This window comes from Opisthorchis viverrini (assembly GCF_000715545.1).
Source record: "Opisthorchis viverrini unplaced genomic scaffold opera_v5_3, whole genome shotgun sequence".
Lineage (NCBI taxonomy): Eukaryota > Metazoa > Platyhelminthes > Trematoda > Opisthorchiida > Opisthorchiidae > Opisthorchis > Opisthorchis viverrini.
In genome coordinates, this window is record NW_008751659.1 from 3,386,249 (window position 1) to 3,411,898 (window position 25,650).

At 41.9% G+C, this 25,650-nt stretch overlaps 1 protein-coding gene across 1 annotated transcript; it reads right to left on the minus strand.

Moving 5' to 3' along the window:
* Positions 1-421: 421 nt before the first annotated feature.
* On the minus strand, positions 422-25,364 carry T265_12521 (hypothetical protein; the record flags this gene model as incomplete). Its single annotated transcript, XM_009164157.1, has 14 exons — positions 422-804; positions 2,534-2,631; positions 5,874-6,220; positions 6,310-6,365; positions 7,355-7,445; positions 10,178-10,329; positions 13,637-13,776; positions 15,142-15,265; positions 15,318-15,522; positions 19,572-19,683; positions 22,334-22,623; positions 22,659-23,018; positions 23,240-23,353; positions 25,329-25,364. Coding segments are annotated over 14 exons (2,508 nt in total), but the record flags the coding sequence as incomplete, so codon positions are not given.
* Between the last annotated feature and the right edge of the window lie 286 nt (positions 25,365-25,650).

The window sequence follows — 25,650 nt, forward strand, 5'->3', positions numbered from 1 at the left end:
TCTGAGTTGGTGAGTTGTTTTGACGCGTATGATCTAATAATGAAGTTTACCGCACATCTTAAAGGCCAGATTACCACAGAAAGCAGTTTGGTTGTAATACCGGTTAGACCAGATGAGTAGACTGTCGAAATGTTCGCCCTACCTCTGTAACTAAGTACAGCAGGGGGTGTGACCGCGTTGAAACCTAAATAAACATCTGGTGCGCCGGGTGAGAAACCAGCCTGTTTACCTCACCTGTCGTATCCAAGCGCTCTGAAGATCGCATAGTAAAAGGCCATATCCCAGAGTGGCAACTAATACTAGCGTGCACTTACGCCCACGCGGATGCCAGATTTTTTGCAAGTGAGTCGGAATAAAATTGGAGACTCTTGTCCAAAAGTACCGCATCCTTTTACGAAAATCAACGGGTAAATATACTCACCTCGTTGTCCGCACTGTGTTTTGAGGTATTTGACTGCGGACGATTGCTAACCATCGAATGGTCTCCGTTTCGGGTGGCTTCATTCGATGGGTTCGGCTTAGTCAAGCTGCTGGTAACCGTGGAATCGGGAGAATGAGGCGGCTCGAAGTTAAACTTATCATCTCTTGTGGGAGAAACAGCATCAGGAGTGCGAGGAATTTTTGGCCGGCTTTCAAATGCGGATCTTCTGTGATCTGCTTTGGCGCTTGGCTTTTCAGGTTTTGGTTTTACTGGATCCGCTTTGTGAGATTCAACCACACTGGCTTCTTTGAGCGGACTTGAGTCTAGCTGGATGGATGCTCGTGGAGTTGTGTCTGAACGAGGAATACAAAGTGAACTGGACTCTAAGAAGGCTGTCAGTTAAATCTTTTGGGCGCAACCGGTTATCTGGAACAGGAGATCTCTATTAAATTACAATGCGTTACTGCTCTATCCTCATTGGACTCGCGAGTCGGATCGTCGCTTTGATACTGCGACTCTAAGCTCAGCAGGGAAAGTCTTCGATGGTTCATCCACAAGGGTTAAGGTACGACCTTTTGATTGTCCGGTTTGCTGGATGGGTCTACGATTGTCAGTGGACGGGAAACTGGACACTATCTCAGTCGATGTACTTCTTCCGGACAGCATCGCAACTGAAGGTTCTTTCACTCGAGCTTTGCATACTTGTATCTTTCATTCTAAAAGGCTAACTGACTCCTAGTTTGTTTCCTAACGGTTTGATCAAGTTAGTTTGCATGCAAATGGAGTTTATCATGACCAGTATTCCTTAGTTAAAAGCAAAGTGACCCGCTCTACTGTCATAAATTTGAATTGAACAAAATGTTTGAATCTGTTAGAACTGAGATAACCGTGTGAATTTGGGCTGTTTCTCAAAATCTTTACAATTTTTCTCAGCAGAAGAAGAATTGGAGATAACGGCCCGAATACGATGTGTTAGTCTAGTCAGTTTTGTATGTATGTTCGGGCTTCCCATTTATTCTTCCGAGTTCCTTCGTGACATCAAACCTTCACTTATTGTGTCAGTCAGGTGAGGGCACACTATAGGTGCGGCTGATATTCAGCTGTTAGTCCTTGAGACAAGCTCGATCAACGTCGTACAGAGTCCGGCACTTAGGTGTAACATAGAGCTAAGGGCCATTGTGATTCAGGTGATTGAGCTATGACGATTTACTAATAGGATCCTGAGTTCACTTTCCGTATCCAACTCTTAAATCTAAGTTCGGGTTATGTACGTTAGTTGTGGTAAATCAGGGCAGTTTATATCACATAGGTGAAGACTGAACGAACACGCGGAACCATAAAGGGAATTTATAATGAAAAATCACAATAAGGGACACAATATCAACCTGCGTCACCTAGATTCAACGCTCAGGTCTCTGGGTAACCAACTTGTTCTAGTAGTTGGACTGCTCGAAGCTTCTAGAGAAGTCAAAAATGAGGTGACTTTTGCAGTGTTCATTTTGAAACTGGCGGAAACGTGTATTTGGTCGCGAAAATAATCAGTTGTTTGACAACGGATTTCTAACAAACAGAATTATTCTAGTCGAGTGAATTCCCATATTTGGAACGTGTCTGAGGATATGCTCTTTGCTGATCCCCTTTAGTTCTCAAAATATGGATTTTGTCCAAGCTGCTGGCGGAAGAGTAAATGCGGTTTAAGGAATATAGGCAGCTTTTTTGATGACAAGGTGGAACTTGAAACCGTTTGGCGTCGCATTCATCACCGATTTCACTAATATGGGAGCAATGTTCCTCTCGTTAAGTAGACTGGAGAACACACTTTCTTCCAGTCCTTTTCAGCTCAGCTAAATGATTCTACTATGGTGTGAACTAAGCCGTTCTGAGTACTTATTTTTATTCCGTCTCCAAAGGGCACTGTAACTCGTTGGGCGCGTCGGGTTTTATAGATTCATGTCACACTGTAAAGCAACGTCCCGATCAAGTCATGTATGTTTCATTCTTCGAAAGACAGTGCGAAATACCGGGGTCAACTTCGTGTGCTAAATTACAAAGCAAAATAAAATAGCTGAACACTTACAAACCGACCAACTGAAAAGTATTTGGAAAGCTCACCGTCAGCAAAACTTTGACCCAGGGACGCCAGGCTGTCACGCAGATAAAGTGGATGCATTGATTCTTCAGAGACTGGGGAAGGTCGCTCTACAGGACGTCTGCAATGTGAATAATCGCCTGAGTGTAACAAACCATTTGGTCGCAATAGTGGGCTTCAACCAAAAAGCTCCGAATGCATTTCAAACGTGCTGTTTCAAGTGGGTTTCAAGAGGCGTCCAGAAATGAGAGTATTGAACAGACCACTGTTCCATTAAATGTAGATTTGATTGTGCGCATGCTTCTATGTATCCCTCTGGAGCAGACTGATTCCACTAGATCCACTAAGTTCATCACTGATGGCTTCAAACACTCAAACCACGTTTGCGAGGCTTGTTCATTCAAACATCACGCAATCAAACTTAATGAATGAGTCTTGATTAGTAAATTTTCTAACTGTAACGTTGTTCTACATTCACACTCGGTGTTCAGTAACCATTTCCAATACGGAATATTGCGGATAGAAACAGTGGCGAGAAGTCCCGATTTCGTTCACATTGTTAACAGAGCAGTTTCTCACAAACGAAGTCAACCTAAGAAATGACTTAAAGGTAGTGCTTATGCCGTTTATTTTTTCCGGCATGAATCTTTTAGTAATCAAGTAAAAAGCAGAAAATTTTTAGAAAAACAACCGCCATGCTATTGGGCTTTGGAAAGTGAACTGGACAGAATGTCACTCATCCAAGACAAGTTGGAACAAGACAAACATTACTCAGCTCACACCACTTTTAGCCGTGAAGTGACGGTCGGGTGGTCTTAACCATAGCTTTTCCACAAAACTTAATCTCTTACCGAAAGAGTCAAAGTTGTCTGTTGTAACAAAGCAAGAGGAACAGTTGTGGATTCGTGAGCTGGGAGAGCATGTTTCAGGACAAAAGACGCATCACAAAATAGTAAAGTTAACCCTTATGTTTTCTGAAGTCACATTCAAGGAAATGCTCCTTTCCGGGACAAGAAGAGAAGTCCAGACAGTGACCCACCAAGCTGGAAGAACCTGAACAATCTTAAGCAACTCAGTGTTTTTTTCGAAACAACGACAACAAATTCAGTTTACTCTGTTTGTAGAATAAATCTATTCGTGGACTGTGTATTGAAGTTGAATCTTCCTTACTTCCGTTTACTTCTGACTTCGTTGTGAACCTAATCTTCGTCTAAACAATACCAGAAATTCGGATACAATTTGGCTGCCTCTTAACGGTGATTCGTATAAAGAGGGAGGACTGCACAATTTACTTCTTTGCTGACCATCTGGTAAGAGGAACATGGCTAATGGACAACATTCGTTGGTACGTTGGTTCTGCACCATAGTCTGTCCATAGAAATCTTGAACGGAATATCCAGTTGATTCTCGACTCAATTGTAAATATGAGGTGTGACACTTACATTTCGGTTATCCGTCCTAATTCATTCTAGCAGACAAACAAGTACAACAAGCAGATGCATGAATCGGCAGAACCGGAGTAGACACTAGGTCATAGTTTGGGAATGTGGACAAGCCAGTCAAATCGATCAGGCATGAACGCACCGGTCAGTTGAAACGCGACAATTCAGTGTCAGCTGGCGAAGGAGTAATGACGCGCTTGATCGTATTCCAGATGTCCGGGGTTCAAATACCGGTACTGTCAAAGATATGAACTGTTGATAAGAGCTAACTTGAGACCAATGCTTTCCCGCCTTGTTGTGGACCAATCAGAAAACTGCGCTGGAGAGAGGGCCATTCAGATGAAAATGTCGTGAATACTAGTATACAAGCCTCAAAACTACCAACTATAGAAATGGGTTTGTTTTATAGCTTCTGGAAGAAAGTGTGCTACACGCACAATAAGACTTCAACCTACCGTCAAAGAGGGCTTTGTATAGAGGAAGTTGGTGGATTCATGTTATCCCTCTTGTTTAGAATTAGCTGTGCGATGCTGAAAATCTGGGATACTCATGTCAAAACTAAACAACCTATTCCAACAGGACCCCAGTGGTGAACGTTACCTACTGGTCTGCATTTTAGGGCGACACTTTACACACGCATTTGTGGCTTGACTTCTGCGGGCAGATTCTACAATACCTGCGACCACCTGTGTGTTCAACTTGCCTTTCCACTCCAACGCAGGATGGAGATCTGAGTGGACTCAGTGGTAAATAGCTGGACAGCAGGTTGAAGTACTGTTTTTAGGGTTGAAGTCTGAGTCGGCCGGATGCCTTCTGCCATTCCAGAAAACAAGTAAACATGAAAGATAAACATTGGAGGAGCACAAAAAGTGAACCTTTGAGCAGATGGTGGGGGTGCATTACGTCCTTTTCGTTAACGGCTGCAGGTATAGACAGCCTGGCCCTGTAGACATCTACCCGTGCATTTATCTTGTGGATTACTGAAAGGGACGATCGCTGTGAATGAAGGCCGCTACCTCATCTGTATTCAGTCTTTTCCGTTGTTTGGTCTTGGTGCATTACTACGTTGTTGCTTGCCATAACTGCAAATTCGTTATTCCGGCATGTTTATGTCATGCATACTACGAAATCACACTACGAAGACTTCAACCACATTAAACGAACCGACTGGATCATTCACTTATTTTGAGCATCACTATACCAACTTTGTTTCCCTCATTATTTATTTGAAGGACTGTATATGTATGACGTGCTGAAAATACAATATGTTTATCACTTTTGTCTCTCCTTTGGACAGCTGCACTTCTCTGTTACATTGCTAGGTGGGTGCTCCAGTGAACCTCCAGGCCATGCAAGGCCCGAATGGACCAAGGTAGGTTAGGTGCTCTGCTAGTCGAAATGGCCTAATGAAAATATGGTTAACGCCACAAGGACGGCAGAGAAAATGTCTATTTTCTGGTAAGTCGTCTGGGTTTGATTTGTCACAAAGTGATCGTCATAAAAGTGAGGGTTCTGGGAGTCACCTTCAACTGGACCACATGTTCAGCAGCAGAATTTATCCGTATGGCTCCTAGCGTAACCAAGGTTACGTAAGTGGGCGTTAGGGTCATGGCCCTGTTTATGTCCTTTGAGTAAGGTAAAATTTGAACAGATGGATAGGTGTGTTGGAGGAATAAGTTCACTCAAGGGAAATCTTGACGACAGTTGGCATGCAACTTTACGACCACTGTAGTCTTTTAGCTCTTCGCGGTGTTTCCATGTTGATCGTTTTGGTCAAAATTAAACGATTTATTAAACGCTTATTCACAAGAAATGAGCGTATTCAGACTCTAGAAAGCCTCGGTAGCAAGATACAATTATAAGGTAGAAAAAACTGCGAGTCAACGAAACAAACACAGCTTGAAACGAGCTTCCAGCCTACCCTGCCTTGATTGCACTAGTCGGTCGACTTTCTGATACGGAACCACGGAATGAGCGTTGCCCAGGAGTTGTTGGTCTGTTCAGTACGCCGAGACTCCTCATGCTTGTCGTTGACATACGTGCCTCACTATCACGTGATAGCATGGGCTTACACCAGTCTACACCACCATTAGCCTCGCCGCGTACCACTGGCTGCACAGCATACTTGTACTTGAGGAGTCCTTCACCAACCCACACACGTGGATCACGCAATACTGCATCTGCACCTGTTAGAGCTTTCAAGTCGGTTGGGTCTGGAGGAGGCATATCCTGTCTGTCTAGGTCCGATTCAAGTGCTGTGGCATCCTCCTGAAATGTAACAGTGATTGACATTTATTCCAAGGTTAGTCATAAACATGTACTTAATCTCAAAATTCAAACCAATCAGCCAACATCACCTCATCATCATCGTCATCGATTTCGTCATCTGATTCTTCTGTTGAGCATGTCTCGTCTGAAATAAAAACGAAGTCAAGCTAACTTCAAGTAAATTCATAAGACTCATACACGGGCTATTTACTGAACTAATATAAAAGACCCACACTTCTAATGTTCGTGAAACAGAAATTGGCATAACCAACAAGAACCCATGCCTTTAGAAGCGCTACACTGGTCATCATACACTTCAAAAAAGTTTATTGTAATATTCTCGAAAAGTAACTGGTTTCGTCGGGCATAATGTGAGCTTGCGTAAGATAAGTGTTTGTGCATAGACATTTTACCCAATCAGAGCACTTGGCTAGATGCAAGCACTATTTTCACAACATGCGAAATTGTTGAGACCAAGTGACCTTTAAGGAAAGACACCGACTGAAAAATCCTTCAGTAGGTGAATACTACTTTCGAGGAAGTGTTTGCAATATTCCACGATGTATCTGCTCTGTCTGGGCATAGGCATAATCGATAAAAGCAATTCAAAATTAACATACAAGGCGAAACTTTTATCCTACTTTCCTTAATTGAAGAAGTTTGTCTGTTGGCAGTCACTTGTGGTTGGTGGATATTTCCTAGAGCTACTGCGTGACAAACTGATGGCACTGACAAAAGGTGGTCATTTTACGGAGGACAAACGTTGCACATAGTATTACAGATTGACTCTTAGCCCGATACAATAGTTGAGAGTTCTGCAACTGTGGATGAGTAGCCAAGATGGCAGATATTATAAGGAGGACGAATTTACTGACCATAATTTCCGTAGTTCGAACCTGAACTCCGCATCTTGACTTTTTCTTTCTGGGCTTGGGCAACCTGGAAGCATCCCATCCTTCGTGCTTCTTTGAGTGGCAAGGCAGTTAGGCACCGAAAGGGTGTTACAGCCAAANATATATATATATATATATATATATATATATATATGTATCAGTTACCAAACCATAAACAAGAAACTTTTTATGATTTTGAGAGCTTCTCGTGAATGGATATATGACATGAATTGTAACTCACGTGAACGTAAGCGGCGGATGATAAATTCAAACTGACGATTCATCTCTGCCTGGTCCGCTCTAATTAGGCCTTCTAGCGTGCGTTGTAAATCCTGGAGTAAAATAAAGTATTATAAGTCTGGATTATCGAATCCAACACAATTCATACATTTGCGGGCAAATAGTGGCCGTAGTCCAGCTGTGCAGAGCCGCTCAAAACTATTTTTCAATGGAGTTCTAATAATGATCACATGACAAGAAGACGCACTCAGTTCGGAGATCTAGTGATCTAGTTTCGTACAGGAATTTTGTTACAGTAAACTGCGTTTCCTGCGAAGTGAACCCTGATCCAGCTGTCCGGCGTCGAACCCTTAATATGAGTTCTGAATTGTCAGTGTGGTGTTAAGTATCACCCTCTTTTGCAAAGGCCATAAAGTCATGATAAAACTGTTTCATTACCAGTTGCTGGTTGCATGTAACCGTTCATAATTCTGGATCTGTGAGCTACATCACATTAGACGAGCAACTTAGCATGGATCGTTTGCTTACAAAAGCCATCTTATATACTCATAAGGAACTTCCATTGGATGGAAGATAACAGATGCTAATTTTTACGGCTGTAAGATTTACCATGATATGGTTGGGTGATATGGTCCAGACATGATAAAAGCGACTAGACTGTATCAGCTAAAATTATTCTCAAACGTAAACCATCAGTGAGGTCTTTTGTAATAATATCCATGGTAGACAGTCGTCCTCAACGTTACGACGTGTGCCGTGGAGTACCAAGTTCGGTGTCTGGCTTTTTTGGGGATGTTCAGTGAAGTGTGTCTGAAAACCACCCGGAACTGACAGAGCCACTAGATGTAGGAAAAGTACTCGTGCGTTTAAGTTTCTTGACCTATGGCCTAGGTTTGCAAGAAGGCACCGTAGGCCTGACAATCGCACTTAAGCACAATGTAGTATGATTTGTTTTACGCCTAGATTTTATAGTTGGGTGTCTCTCTTCTGAAAACAAAGGTGGAAAAGTAAGGTTTCTTCAGTGAACGAAACTGTGGCAGCTATAACCTCAGCACAGTAAGTAGACCGTTTTGCAGCTATTGATGATGATGATAAGGCCTAAAAAAGATTTGGTGGAATATGGTGGGCTTGTTGCTGGGTTACGTTTCTCCTTTGACACAAGAGTTCCGCGTGGTCAAGCGAGTGGGTCGAGCTTTTAGATTGATGGAAAGCTAACAGGTAAGTGGTTTTTCAGCACACAAATTCGATGAATGTCTGTTGAAGAGTGAGTGTCTAAGTCTTGTGACTTATGGGTTGAGGAATTTAACACCAACCTTAGCAGCTTTGTGAACTTGTTTCCCCTGTAATGTGAGCCTCAACTGATAGGTCCTCTTTAGCGCCACTTACAGTTTTGTTGTTTTGTTTGTTTAGATCGCTAAGAGATAAGACAATCTGCTTAGTGGCCTCTTTGGTGGCTTTGTACTTCACATCCAACCCACTTCTCTTGATGGCTCCTCTTCACTGATAACACACCGAGACGTGTAAACCTGGCTGATCATAAATGATAAGGGTATACTACTGATCTTATACGAACAACCCAGGATCATTTCACCCACAAAGAGTAGTGAGGGTGCTCCTGACAAATTCTCAGGCATGTTCCTCTGTTCATACTTCATGCGCTAGAACTTCACGCTCTGAACATCCAGCAAATCAATTCAGAGACAACATTACTCTTTTCCGTACCGACGTCTTAAGCTTGCTTCATTTACGCTAGGGCATAACTAGAGTAAGACCACCTCAGAACAGCAGTCGAAATACCAAGTAACTGCGATGGACCTTATTTCTACTGCAACTGTTCTGAGAGCTTTTTAATTACAAGTCATGGTTCTAGTTGCTGATACAGTGAATACCGCCCACCATGTCATCTGGCGGGTAAACTGCCCGAGGTAAACAATCAACCAAAGTGCTCACGTTAGCCAAACAGTTATTCTATGTGAGGTGTTTAAAACAAAGTCCACGCGGATCAGTGAGGTCTCGTTGCAAATGGACACAATTATTCCTAAGAGGCGGATGTCAGGGTTGAAAGCCGTGTTTTAACGCTGAAAGCGTGAGAACTTATCATGTTTTTTAAGTTGCGCTGAAGTGACCTCAGAACGCTTATTTAGAGCATCAGAAAATTTTCTGCATCGTCACTTTTTTTGGGTCTGGTACATCCTAATTAATCCAACGAAATATCTATTTTCCTCCCTTGCTTACAAGTAAGTTAGCTGTAGCCGAGGGGATCTGAATACGTGATGCCAGTCGTTTACTTAAATACGAAAATCACTAATGCACTTTGCCAGTTCCATGTTAAGAGTGAATACCGTTCTACGTACATCTATCTAAGATCACTCAACTGAGCGGAGAAACCGCTCAAAGTTTGTCTGCTGAATGTACCAGTAAAATAGCCTATGTCTTTATCACTGATTCTCTCAAAAATCTCATACCCTCTTTAACAGCCAGTGTTTCCGGCAAATAGCTTATCAGAGGAGTCCTGTTAGGCTGAAAGGTGTCTGAGAAAACTAAGTTGAATTCGTGTACAATCAACCTAGTCTACGACCTCTTATATGGTGCTAATCGATTTTTTTAAAACATACATGGTTCATTGTTTAGATACTTCACGGAAAATACGGGCCTGAAAGACGACAGGAATGAACTCTACAGAAGTTTGAAGCTGGTGTTTGGATGCGCTGTTCGCGTGCAAACGCTCACGCAACAATCCAATTGACGATAATGATAGAGGTTCATGCGCAACCGTTACCGTGGTGATGAACGTACACAAAACAAACGAAAGGAGCGCACTCACCATACCAACTGCTACCCTGCGAATCTCCGGCAGTTGTAGAATAGAGTATAGTGCTCCGTTTACATACGGCACAATATCAATGTTGTCACTCTTGAGCAGTTCAACCAGAACTTTTAGGATCCGTGAACTGATAAGAAGACAGTTGCGCTTTCCTGTCAGTAGGTGAAAATGTCCTTTATCAGACTACAGTAGCGAGCAGGCAATTAACTAATCGATAGGAAAAGGGCCACATACTTTAAAAATCACTAGCAATGGAAGACAGGTTATCAGCATTCGGTCAACTTTGACAGGGCTACTTGTCCGACGCACGAAACAACAGCTAACCTAGCGAAATACACTTTTATTTGCAAACAAATCTGGTCTTGAGGGAGACTCACCTGGAACCCAGCTAAATCTCTCTTTAGTTGGGAATAACATTTGCAAACAAATCTGGTCTTGAGGGAGACTCACCTGGAACCCAGCTAAATCTCTCTTTAGTTGCGGAATAACATTTAAATTTTGTACTCAACTTGGAAACAAAATGGCGCATTCGGCACAGTCAATATACCGGTCACTTTAGTTGTAGAATAAATAGACGTTTTACACTCAACAATTTCCCGTTACTTTGTATGAACTTGCATCATTTTGTTCAGGTAGTCTATAGTGGAACGACGGTAGTCTTTGAAATTTGAGCAGAAAGCCAAAATGAAACAATGGGTAGCCACCTAGATGCAAGTAATTGGCTACAGTATTAGGAGACAAGTGGAAGCAATTGAAGCAATGTGCCGTAAGGTATGGTCCATGACTGTTCTCGTTCCATGCACGGTGTACTTCAACCTGATTGGAGTAATTTACCCAAGAAAGCATACCAAACTGAAACTTCCCCTCAGCTGACACTATCTCACTCCGGCCTCGAGGAATTCGGCTCGAAACTGACGGACCACCAAAAACCTCCAAAAGGGTTATTCTAGATGTTTTCTACAGCAACTTCTATTCCAAACAGAGAGGAGGACACAAAATGTGTACTTTGTTCCTCCCTAAATTAAGGAGCCAAGTATGCACATACGTAATCGTAGTAAACGTGATTTTGATTCTCCCGTGGTTTGGATTTCTAAACATAGCTTCCAGCTATATGAACCTTAAATATCCCGGTAACCCCACGGCCCCCTAAATGAGGGTTGCTGCTCTGAAGAGGTAGCAACCGCGTTCCCCGTCATTCACAAGCAGGATGATATGCTACGGTTCGGAGATCGGTTGCACACTGAAATTTCCGGGCTTCTGTGACGTCCAATGAGTTTGAGATTTCTCAGCTATTTATTCCGATTGTGCACATAGCATAGCACTCATGGTGTATACATGTGTATCACACCTGAACTGTCAAAATTTATACAGTTATGTAAAGCGCCACGTTGCAGTACACTTGGGAGAACTTCTATGAACATTCGCCGCTTTCCTGGAGGACCTATAGCCTCGTTCTCCGAAAGGCAAAACGAAGGTCCCTCCCGTAAGAAAACACCTTCGATTGTTTCTCCTAAAATCGCAATAGTTGCTGATACTGTTTACTCAGAAGGGGTACAAAATCCTGCTTCAAATATTCCACAATACCGGTGATGTTTTTTGGACTTTGCGGTTATCCTGACCAACTGCTCAAGTGATAAGGTTTTGGATTTCTAAACATTTTCAACTACCAATGGATAGCGTGTGGCGGGTTTAGTGCTCAATGCGTTTACTAAGGCAGAGTATGAATAGGGGCACCTTCTGCATGAATAGAGTGTCCTGTACAACGGAGGTCCGGCCACACACTAGTAGACATGATAGGGTAATCTGATTCGGCAAAAGAGAAGCGTGTAAACATCGTCTATTATCAGACAGCCGATAGGATGTTACCAACAAACCACAGATTTGTTCGACTATTTTTTGACTATTTCTGACTAGTTTCTATAGTAGTGAAGCTATAACGGTCTTATAGTAGCCTGTCACCAGTTAAAAAAACTAGCAATAATTACGAAATGCATGATTATAAGCTGTAATACGTTTGCTGATAAAGGATTGTGTTTTGATAACAGCACTATTTCGCTAGCACTAAACGGTCTAACACCCCTTTGAACAGATCGAGATTTGCAGTGAGCAAAGATGCTCGTGAACTCTGGTAGTGCAGTGTCGCTTATTTTTTGTAAGTTGTAGGTAGAACTCAAAAGGCACCTTGGTAAACGAATCCGGCTTCAATTTAATTAAAAAATCAACAATAACGACCATGTTGTAGCACTGTAACTAGAGGGCACTTCACTCAGGTTTTGTGAGGTCAACGTTGAAGGTGATACCCTCTGGTATACAATAACCCAGTCTACTAAACGAATGTCATTTTGACGGTCTCACGGCCCAGAATGTCATCTCAACAAAGATTACGATGCGAAATTCGTGCAGTAGGATTCTACATATTTCTGCACCAGTTCGATATCTGGCCTGTCGTATAAAAGCAACATCTCTCCCTCCAGATGACTGGGAGCTCCATGACAAGGTAGTATTCTGTGAAATATACAACCGCTAGCGTTTAACCCCCCCCCGATAGGTCGTTTTTGGATTGTGAGTTTCTCGAAGAAGAGACTCAGGGAAAACAAGGAGCAAAAAGAAAGCACCAGTGACGTGTTTGTACACACGGTTTTTCGAGAGTGAATAAACTTACTAAACTCTCTCGAATGCTCGCAAACATTCATAAGAACTGATATCTCGTAAAGGCGTGCACTCCGTCGAAAGGTTGCATCAAACATCGACTGCAAGCGGTCTGTTCATCAAGTTGGTTTCTTCTTCGAGAAGCTTTTTACTGAAGTGCACGGTTTTGATGTGTAGTTTTTCCTGACGTTTGCCCTTCCAGGGGTGGCATCCAAAAGCATCCATTCATGACCTCAGCGCCATAAAGTAGAATGTCTCTTGATAATACCACACCGTGCAGCTGGTAATCTTCACTTATCAAATATGCGATATAATTGTGTAAACGCAACCTAGCCTAGGCAGTCAAGACAAATCAGTAGTTTCTCACTGGATAGCAGGTTGGAAGTGTTTAAACTGAGACGGCTTATAAGCTCAGACCCAAACAACAGTCTCTGATGATATCCCAGGTAGCTTTCATGGGTGGTGGTTGGGTAATCGCCTCCCACGCCTGGCTCTTATTCCCTTTTTCTCTTGTCCTCAAAGGAAGAAGGTGTGTGAGTATGCGTGAAAAACTGAGACTAAAATAAACTGAATTCCATTCACGAGTGCAGAAATTCCCTCCTCTTCCATATTTATCGCTATATAAATTTGATTGCGTGCTAAACCTGACGAGAATCGTCAGACTGGCACTTTGCTACCTTTATTTTAGTTATTCATGATACAGGAGAACGCACACACCCTTCACAGTCTTTTTAATCAGTATTTGATATGTTGACAAAGTTCGAACAAACCGTTTCAATCATTTCGAACTGAAAGAGACGAAAAACCTACCCGATGTTCGTAAACAGAGGTTCATGCATAAAGCAACTGCGTATTCCAGTGTGTAGTCTGACAGACTATCCGTATTTTCCAAAAGTGTGACAACCCAAGGAATAATTGAAGAATTGATCATGACTGTTTGCATCGGGCGTCTAATGAGTAAGGGGTGGTAAAAAAAGTTATTGATGGATTATCGAAATGAACCCAAAAATACTGCAGTAACTGAACCGTGAGAAGTATTTCAGATGCACCGAGTTGTCTTCTACTTGAGTTCAAGGTCAGGATACAACGGTAATCGGAATGGACTAGTACTTAAACAGGGTAATAATTTTCACGCGATGTTCAACGGTTTCAGCTTAGAAACTTGTGGTTTTTGGTCTTAACTATACAGATGAATACCACTTCAGTAAGTGTGCACAGGCAACGATACAGTCGAGTTAAGTTGAGGTAGTTTCTGCAACTTACGCACTGAGGATGAGTAATCGCGAAACCATATGGTATTTAAAAATTTCCAAACCGTCTTTTCTATTCAGTCATATTTCTGGAGCATTAGCAAGGAAAAACGATACGGTTAAATAGCCAGAGGGAATTTAATCAAAGGGGAAAAGATTTAACCATGGTTTTATATGCAGCATTACAAGAGATCTAACAGAGTAGAGGCCACCGAAGCATGTGTGTGCGCGCTTCAATTTATCGCCTTTTAACTCGTGATGATCGGATTGGATAACAAGCGCGTGGATGGAACCACTGAAATCCAGTAAGGTGTAGACAGACGGAGAAATTTGGGTTTAACATTGACAAACATTATCACTGTTGTTTTTTTCTAAATGAATCTAGACACCGATGGCGGCAAGTTATAGTCGTTCCTGCACACAATGAATGTCATATGGTTACCTAATGTACGTGACAAGGCACATAGATACGGAATGCAAAAGGAAGTTTAGTTGCTGTGACAAATTCACCGAGAAACGTGGCTACATGCAAGTACGGTGGATATTCCAAACGATGGAAGGATAAGCCTTCAAGATTCAAATTTGAAAGAGGACCCGGTCATGGCACTTTCGTTGCCAGTCATTGATGTTGTCCTCCCCCGAATGGAGTGACATCTCCCATTATCCTTAAACAAACGTTGTTAGAAATAATCAAGGAACGCGTGAGAAATGTCATCTAATGGCCCCACTTTTTAGGAGAGAACACTACTGACGAAGGAAAACGTCGGCATCCACCGAGGCGTACACCATTTTTGTTCGACTAAAGCACACATGAAGTTAATAATGGGAGTGTTATTGATAAAACCGAAAGAGAAGCATATGAACTTACGTCATCTTCACATGCAACAGCTATTTTATTAATTGCTTGACAAAACTGGTATAGTATGTCAAAGCATCAACTGAATGCTTCAAGTTGGGTGCCCTAAATTGACACTGTGCATTTTAGAAAATGCTAAACTCAGTAGAATTAGCTGGAATTAGCTGGGAAATATAGTTAACGGAATCTAACCAGCAGGGAATACATACCTCAAGCTCATTTTCTGCAGGGCCCCGACCAGATTTTCACGGGTTATAGACTCATCTTTTTCCTTGAGCACTTCGTTAATAAGGGCTTTAACGACTGCGGCATTCTGCGACAAATAAGCTCGACCTTATTCAAACAAAAAGAAGGATAAATTGAGAAATCCCACGCAGATGGTTACCTCTACACAAGGAAGAGAGCGCATTCACAAAACGAGCCATATATTCCCGCACTCTGTGATGTTGGGAGGATAGGCAACAAAGTAGAGGAGCCTTATCGGGTGTCACGTCACCCACGGGTCCAATAGTCGTGAGGTCGAGCAAGTCGTGGCGTACAAAAGAGGTCAAGCATAATTCGCGTTGTGGCACTGACGATTTCGTAAGCCTCTGTGAAAAAGAATGTGGGGTTAAATGCCATTATAAATGATTAGCAAGATTCGAAAAAATTCTTACATGTAACGTATACTCATTATCTAATTAGTCAGCACTGATAACTGTCCACAGCGTCATGTTCTTCCATTAGGTTTTCTCTTCGATCTGCTGACATGAGCTGTGGGAGATATAAGGTAACTCTTACGTGTGCTGGTTAGTGAGCCCGGTAGACAGCTTCACGTACGTTAATTGGTCAAATAGGGACGGTTGCGCTGCTAACAATACGGTATTCTTCCCCCCACATTGCTGCTTTTGTTCAGAAAAGTGTTTTACACGAAGCACTGTGGTTCTAGACTAAACTGCGCGTTGAGCTGAAAAGCCTTTATCAGTCTGCTACGTTGACGTAATAGCCAGCTGTACATTTTTGCATAGGTCTCATTGACTTACGGTGTTGACTGAGTAAACGTTTCGCACGCTGCCAGCAATGTAACGCTACATCAACCTCAATGACTGTTGTTTTCATAAGTGTCCTTCACATAAAGCCATTTTGCACAGACGTGTTCTCGAGTGAAGCAATCGGCCTTTTAGTTGAACACATATCTAACGAAAAAATGTACCGGGTATTCCATCAGGCCTAGCCTGATGGAATACGCTCCTTGTGCAACCGATTTGTTTTGCATTTCTGGGAACTCTTCCTCTAAACGGATTGATTATGCTGTTGCATGTACTAGTTTGTACTTTGTTTCATCTCTAGCTTTAACTGAGACCAAATTGTGATCACTTGCGCACATTCCCATCTAGAAATGTTATACTAATTGTACTTTTATCACAACTTCTGACAAGGATCGCATGGTGTTCCTGTGTTTCTGGAACCAACCACTTTACTCAGTCTACGATTCGCCCAGCATTTCCAGATGTGTTGCTTGAGAGGACTTTTGTGGCACACTTACTCGAAGCACTTAACGTGAAGGAATATAGACTTCCAAGTCGCGAGTTTGACACCACCTGCCCGAATGATTGACCTGATGAATGCTTTATTCTATACGTATAGAAATGTCTTTGAAAAAAGTTCTGAAGCAGACCCTTTTGTGTAACTGATATTCAGACAGCTTCTTGCGGATAAATAGCAAATTAAAACCCAAACCAGACCCAACGCTGATCATTCCTGAGAATAAAATTTTCCGAGTTCATCATTCACATTGGACTACATACTTTTATTGGACTATTATAAGGCTGAATGCTTCACTAAGCTATACACCGCTAATTACCAAAACATTCTAAATATGATATGGCAGAACATTAAGCCCCAATTGTCCATCGTTCGGATATGATTGGAGAGCCGTTTAAATTGGTACGACAAATACGCATCTTTTACATAATATTGCGCGGCCACCCTAAACTGCGCAATGGACTTCGTGTAATGCAGTTATCCAAATGGCACTCATGGTCTTGTAACACGTCTACAGAGGTTGTCAAGTGCATTTTAGAGGGAGGTCATCGGAAGCATCCTAGTTCGTGGTTCGTGGCATTGTTGCATAACAAAACTCTTTACTACTGGCCGAACTATACCGGCTGGTTTACCATGCAGAGGATGCAGACCCGAGCCATTTGTCTTGCACTTGTTTCATATGAGTCATATGTCACATGACACACTAACACGGAGTCGACTACGTCTACCTAGAAGTGTGCGTTTTGCTTTGTCAAATGACAAAAATAAATGAACTGTTAAAATTTTGTCACCTTTCTTGTCCCTTTGTCCCTTTCTTGCTAAGTCATTTTGTCAGTCACATGTAAATTTTAAAACCGCATTCATTGTTTGTTGAAAAATGCGTGGCTAACGGCAAAAACTCCTAATGAGGTAGGAATAACAATATGAAGCGTAAAAATGTGATTTTCCCTTGCATTAAATGTGCATCACCACGGTGCAATATTCAGTAACAATCTGTCACGCAGTGTTCTTTCTAAGTAACTTACCGACATCTTTTGCTGTCTTGCTCGTTTTATAGAAAAGCTTAACTTGAGTTCACCACCCCCTGAGTTCAGTTTTGAAGTCAAACGCAGTGAGTGCTTCTTCTAAACACTTGACAGCACATCAAATTGAACTTTGTTGATCTTTGAACAAGTTTCCTCTGTAATTTTAGATACTAGATTTGTCCAAGAAGTTTCTCCGTGTCGCTCATTGTGTCTGTCATTATTCTATTTCTAGGAAAGTGCCAGAACGGACACAAGAACTTATAAGGGGGAAAAACTAATTTGAAGCTCAGTGTAAATTCCGTCCCTTAACTTCTCAACAGGCTTTTTGGAATCAGTCCAAATTTGTTGTCTCTATCGTATGGACAAATTTTCAGCAACTGTTGGACAAGAACATCTAAATTACACCGTATTCAAAAATAGTCGTGAACTGTTGTTTGGTAATATGGAAAGAATACTTCACGTCCAGAATGAATTCTCAAATGAATTTCCGTAGGTTATTTGTGCTACCAATACACCATGAGTAACGTACTCGAAAATGAAAAAAGTTCACCATTCACCATCATCATTGACGGCATAACATCAGTGTTAAACACCGAGGCTTCACTGCCGTGATGTCATGGTTGTACGAGGGCTGGGATACTACCAGGGCACCCACACCTAGACAGGAGGACGATTAGGGTCCTCAACCAAAGCCTTTGACTCACAAGCCCAACCGCAAGGCAGCGGTGGAAATGCAAATGCATTACCATTTCTACGGAACAAGTCGCCACATGTTCCAACCTGGAGGGCCATGAGACTGTGTTCGTCAGACCTTCAACCATTGACCAAGCTGGTATGAGGGACTCAGTGAGTGTCACGGGGACACTCCCCAGTATAGCACAATGGATCGCTGAGGGGCGCAAACCGTCACACCATGTAAGGTCCAGTCTCTTTGTGACGGCCAGTCTCTTCATGACGGCTTCACTATTCACTTGGACCCCAATCTGAGAAGTGGTCATTCGAGGAGATAGTCAACAGGTGGTTGCGTGATTGGAGGGTGAGAGAAACCATGTTCTGCAAGCAAAACCCACTGTTGGTCAGCCTTTCGTTACCGAATGATATGATGATCAAATGCTGACCTGAAAATGACCTCTTCCCTAGAGGTTCTTGAAATGCGCACTGCTGTTAATTCTAAGCAGAGACAAAGAGGTTGTACAGTGTTTACCAGTTTTTCATACCGGATTGACTTTAGCTGTAGGATGAAATCCCGACTGGAGTTTTCATTAGTCCAGTTTTTTAAACGGGAAAAAAGAAACACTGATGCAATCAGCTGATAATATTCGCACGTGATTCCTTGTAGCCATTCATGTGAATTAAAGTCATAAGTAGTCACACCGTCCAAGGGGCATCTAAAAAATAAGTTTAATTTTTGATAGAGGAGTATAAGAAGATTCTTCCTCGGAGAGTTTTGATTTAGACGGAAGCTTTCACTACATGGCGGAAGAATTCGCGGATAAAGTTTGAGCTAACAACAGAAGATGACAGACTATTCAACTGTTTTATCGGGATCCGTCAAAGATTATGAATTTTCCTTCTTCCCAGTTCATCTGCCCATTACAAAATAATTGACTATGAGCCATAGAGATGCCAGCACATCATCAAGAAGATCAGTATGTCCACGGATCAATATTCGTGTGAATAATTTGAAGAGTTCTAATGGAGAATTTGACCATATTCATATTTTAATAACATGATTCAAAATGGGAATCACTTGGTTGTTTGTCTACTGTTGCTAGTGTATATAACAAAGAAGCTACACTTGGGCTCACCGATTTACAAATCCGGACGTTCAGTAATAAAGTTGCAATCTCAGTGGACGTAAATGTTTTGAGTAATGAAGTATGACAGCAAAAATGAATTTGAAATGTTAAAAAAACGTGCCCATTTTGACAGAAAAACAGGACTAAAAAAGTCAGCTTCGCTAAAGACAACTCTTTGCATTGTCAAGATGTTGCAACTTGACACAAAAATAGTTGGTGCCTTAATTTTATAAAAGCAGAATTTCTAGAGCCAGACTCAACCCGAGGATACAAACATGATTTTCAACGTACCCAACGCAGCGCTTGTAATAAGTAGCACTTTTTGCGATCTTCTAGCTGTCCAATGTCCTTCTTGATTTTTGTGTAATCAAGTTCAACCAGTGACACCTCATTCTTACCATTCCTGGAATTACAATTAGACTTGCGGTTAGGCTTTCGAATGAGACATCAGTAAATATCTAGCATCTCTCGATATCGGTACAGCTGGAACACAAACCATCGAGTTAGGAAAAAAGCGTCCTCGCGTTGACTGAGGGATGTGAGATTAATACATTGTTCTCTGTCAGAGTACGACTGAAGTAGCAGAGGATATGAGGTTAAATTCAATGGTTCTGCGTGCGTAAATGCGTGAGCCTAAAAACGGGTTCGTATATTTTCAGCAGCTAACAGCTTTCCGGTACAAAAATGTAATGTCATATGGATGCAACTATTGGTCCCAAAGGCATTATTGATGCTAGACGGTGTTGGCGAATTCGTAACCAGGTATTTCTAAGACCGGTGTTTGCTTCTGTAGTTTAGTGCAATCTATCTGTCTTGCGCTACGCACACTGGACTGAGCCAGGGCAGACTCGTGTTTTTCTCCGTGACTTCTTCAAAATGCTTCGAACTACGTAGTGGACCACGTGCGATATCGCCGCAACATATCTGTATACCTATCATCCAGAAGCGGTCACTGCGACTCCTTTTGAGATGGACCAAAGACGTTGCGAGAAATAGCCAATATTAGTTGGATTAGAGCTGCCAACTTTCTCCCAGAGTTGTGATTTATGGGCACCTCATAGTGGGCAGAGACCAGATTCCTTCTATGTCCGCCTTTTTTCCACTTTAAGGTTTGAAGTTATTTAAATCTTGCGGCTGTACGGCAGTGACACATTTGTGTCAGTGTTAGCGTTTTGTGCATAATGATGATGACATTGATGATGATAAGATGGTATTGATGATAACTTCGGTAACGAGTGATCACTCCAATGAACAAATCAGTTGATAGCTTCAGAGATGATGGTCTTTATGAGAGCGAATAAAGGCTCCCACTTACTTATCAACTGCTCATGGACACTCCTTGATTTTTTTTTCAAAAAAATCAACTGGTTTATTATAACTACTTTGTTGGAAGATAGTTTCAATTGTGTTTTGAGGACATTGGCGCATCATAATAAATATGGCCACACGGCCGACAACGACATGGAGGTGATGACAAATGGCCTTCATTTCACCAGTGCTTCCTATTGTTTTACTTTGTAGTATCACACCCATATTGCTTCATTTTAAGACGTTTATGATAATTTCCACATTTATATAATCTCATTACTGTTTTTCAAAGCCTTACAGGCTTTAATTGATAAATAACCGGGACCGTCACTTGCAGTTCAATGACTGACGTCTCAAGTTATCACTGAACTTATCAGTAACATCTACTTGGACTTCATGAAGGCTTAGTGACACGTAGATAATCAAATACCGGTATCTTCATAACTTTGCGTTAGCTCGCAAGTGGATTATTTGGATCTCGAGACCCATCTGATGTACGTGGAGCAAACTTTGCTGATTTGTTTCAGTGCTCTGCAAAGGTCACCGCTCGTAGAACAGTTGCATTAGGGGTAGCGGCAGAGGGAATTTCGCATGATTATCTTCTCCAGTCCAGTTGGAGTTCAGGATGTTGCGGAAAACACTGTCCCTATCGGTAGCGGCCCATTAAATCGTGAATTCGGTGTGAGGTCACCAGAAACATCAGGTCCTAATCGAATCAGAGTGGCACAGTATTCCAGGTGCCGCATCAGTTTCGTCGAACACTGGATGAATCTACTTGATTTCCATCTAATTTATGCATCAACCTAAGCTTTAAGTGAGAAGTCCAAAATTCTGCCTTATTGTGCACTAACCTCAGATACGTCAAACCGATTATGTTTTTAACATCGGTTAGAGTTTAAAAAGAACGGAATTAAACTGTGGACTAAAAATGGTAAATTTTCCTCCCTATTTCATATAGTTGTTCCATAAAAAGTCAGATTTTCTTTTGTCTGACGTTCACTTTAAAACTATACAGTTATCTTATGCTTGAAAAAATTCATTTTATTGGGTTGTATTTGCAAAACACTACTGAAAAACTAATTGTAACACCTAGCTAATTTTAAAGTTCGTAGTCTTCGTGCAATTAGGAAGCGATTGTTTCGGTACAGAAAAAGTGGGCGAGTAGACGGCTGTTTGCGACATACCTAAACTGGCATCCAAGGCAGAAAAACGTTACAAACCACTAAAATTAACGTTTTGTGAGTTCCTAACGCCGTAGTCGGCCACGGAAATAAGCGAGTAACAATTCTGATTCACATTGTACACTATAGCCTAATATTTAAAAGATGGGGGCACAAGTAGCAGTAAGGAGAATCAATGTTTTCAATGTCTTCCGGACGCGCTTCTCCAAGTTCAACGAAAAAAGTCGGTTTAAAAACGAAGTTTTTGTTCCAGTTTTGCTCAACACATACCGGCAGACATACTGAAAATCAGGTCTTGCGTCTGAGATATCATCTCCTAAAAACGTCTACCCTCTCAGTAAGCACGGAATGACCTGATCGCTGGTGTGAGTGTGTGTCATTTATGAGTGGATGATCAAATTGGATTGAAATAGGATCATGCTTTGATATTTACATGCGTACAGCCCCAAGTAAACACGAATTAACTCTTATCGGTTTGACATAAGTTAAAAAATAGGCAACTGGTGTAGTTAATGAGAAACCCATAAAAGGCCTTTGAGTTAATTACACCGGCATTGCACTCACCATATTTGCGACTGTTCCAGAGAAATGGAGTTACCAAAGTTCTCATATCTGCCAGAAAATCTTGAAAAGTCTTTCGCGGAGCCAAATGAAATGGATGCTCCATCGGTGCCTGCCTGGGACACTTTACCACCCGCTGGTTGGTTGTTCATTAGCCGCGTGTAAATCCGTTGCATCACACCATCTTCAAGTTTGTTTCCTTTGAGACTGTTCTCCAAAGCGTCCAAAAGATCGGCTGTCACACTAATTAGTGTTTGATAGTCAACCTGGAGACGAGTGAATCTCCGATGAGCCTGTGATGCCCTTTTTTCTGCATCTGCCAATTCACTCTAGAGGTATAAAAATCAATAACTGTGGAGTCTGGAACTAGACGTACATGTAGCTGCCTCAGAGTTCGATCGCGTTTAGTAGTGTGTTCTGTCAGGACACGAACTAGTCGCGGCTGAGAAATGTTACCTTCTAAAAGCACGTTATCGAGAAGTGAGGTAAGCTTCAGCTGCACTGAGGCTCGCCAGGGATTTCTGAACAAGCCTTGATATATAGGATGTTCACTTGGATTTGGAACGTATGGAAGAGCGTAGTAGGGCAGCAAATCAGTAGTTTGACTCAAAAGGGCTCCTTTGGTCTCCAAGTATTGCCGAAATCTGTTCAATGCAGCATTTCGTTCCTCCTTTGAAAGGAGAAATAGCTAGAAAATGAGATCCTACGGAGTTTTTGTGTTCCCAGTTAGCCGTGGCAAGAAATAATTGAAGTTCGAACTCCAGGCGTTGATAATCTTTTCTGGACGTAAAATCTTCTGGTAGAAGACTGAGTAATGAATCAAAGAAGGTGGACACTTGGCCGGTCTTTAACAAATTCAGAATTGTATTCTGAGAGGGTTTCAGACATACAAACGGATCACAATTTTACCTTTCTCAGAAAGTATCCCAACGGTCGCCACTCGGCAACGTCTTCGTTCAGAAATGGTAAGGATTCCTCTTTGAACTGAATAAGTGTGTTGCGAAATTGATAGTATTCCAAGAACTATATGGCTGGTTGAATTACACGCAGACAAACTCACCTGCTCTACAGCAGTCAAAATACCTTTGTCTGAAGAAGTCACTTCGGAGTTCATTATACTATCCAGTGAGGCAATTTTCAGGATTCAAGCTCCTATACTCCAATGTCTTGACATGAAATGCTCTAGACTGAGAACGAAAATTCTGATACCTGGGGCGGATTATGAGCAGACAGTGTGGTAAATCGAATTTCTGCACATACAGGATTCTCCAATTGAAAATGGTGTAGCCAATTACAAGGCTGAAAATAAAATCAGGAAATGGATTTCACTGGTGATGACGACGAAGACGGGTTTGAATAATTCATCTGTATACCCAGGGTAATTAGCTGAGCCGAGTAAATTAACAGCTTTTCGAAGAGAACTTTGCTGATCTTCATTCAGACGTATTCTCCAGCTGACCAGGAAAGTCGAGAAGTACAAAACAGGCATTCTGCTTGATATGGCGAATTTCGATTATGTGCAATACCGGCAGTGTAAGAGTAGCAAGCTATTTCCTTAGCACTCATTTCGAAAACTTAAGCAAATAAGTCGAGAAAATGTTAAAGGATGTTGGAATTCACTTTAAAAGTGCAAGCTAGTAAAAAAGTCACTATGGTTTCAGCTTCCTTTAGCTCTGGATGCACCTAGTATTTAATTCGCAAGAATTTTTCTTACTGTCGCTCCAGTTCATCGTGCAATACAAAGCAAATTCACCTAATACATTTTCCGCGCTGTTCTAAAGTTTCCAGCCTTTGAAATTACAAGCTGAATGTAAGAGAGAGACTTATGCTGATATTTTACAGTACAGACCAAGTGAGGATGCAAAGGTTTTTTTAAAATGTCGTGTGATACTATAGTGGTGTTCACAAGGACCAACCACCGAAATGGAAAGCTGAAGGAAAGATCAGAACGATTGTGAGATGTGTTAAAAAACCAACTTTTCTTCGCCATAAGGCTATTATCATGATTGTCAGCTGTAATAGCTGCGTACTTGTCGTACAGTGGTTGTGGCTGCCGCAGTTTCGGCGAAGCATCAATGAAAAACACTGGTGTGTTGTCGACCACGGCGATGATGCATGTCTCTAACGCGCATCGACTTTGATAAGCATAATGTCGTTCACGTTCGCCTTTACAAGACCGTCGCTCATACCTGAAGTCCGTACAAACTTGTGCTCAACGTATCATGTCCAACAACAGCGCTCGTGGATATGAGACTTGTGAACCCACTGGTATTATCCCATCGGCATCAGCACGAGAGAAATCGACTGTTCAACAAGATTATGCTTTGCGTTCGTCCATCCAAGCTTTTAAATAACGGAGGTCCGCCGAATTTGGCAGTAAAAAATTGGTCCCATCCGCTTGGTTCAAGAAGGTGTTGCCTTTAGGGTGAGCCAACTAGCAACTAAACGCTTTACTGGACTGTGAGATTAACTGCCTAGATCAAGTCCTTGGAACCGCTCAAACTGCCGTATGAACTTTGATAGCATGAATACATTTTCGGTTTCTACTTTCACTCCAATAGGGCGCATTCTGTGATGATCTCGAGAGTTTTCGCTACTTATCATTTATTTATTTTGTGCTGTTAGTCATCCAGACTGTGTGGATTACTGAGACTAATATTTGTGGTTCGTAAATACCTCCTATCCGTTGTACCATCGGTCTGAATGAATCTGTGCTACATATATACCAGGATCGTCATCATCCTCAGTATCCTCATAACCACCATATTCATATTCTTAATACTTATAACCATTACTTTTCGATTTAAGGTCAATAGGTGCAGGAATGAAATGCTGCATTAAAGATTTTACAGCGGTAGTGGATAAAACTCCTGCACATTCTCCCAAAAGTGAGCCAAACCTCGGACAGCTTGGCTGGGTTAATGTTCCGAAAACCCTACTTAAAAACCTCCCTCTTCTGTGGAACGATGAGTATAATTTAGTCGTTTGATACACTTACCCCCTCAATTGGACAGCAGCATGATTTGACTGACATGGTTTCGTTCGAAAACTGATGAATACTTGCCGTGAGCATGCACTCTTCAAATGACTAAATCTCTTTCCACCCAGGAACATAATCTGATGAGACATGTAGATGCAAGCTATCAGAAAGGACTCCAAACTTCCGTCCTGCATACCGAGTTGCCACAAGTATTGTAGTGCCGTGTGCACTATGTGAAACACGTGTGACTGCTTCATTTGTTTAAGCCCCTCAAGCTAAAATTCAACGCAGTAGATCATCTAATTTAACCGCCATATTTAATTACAATCCGCAAACTATT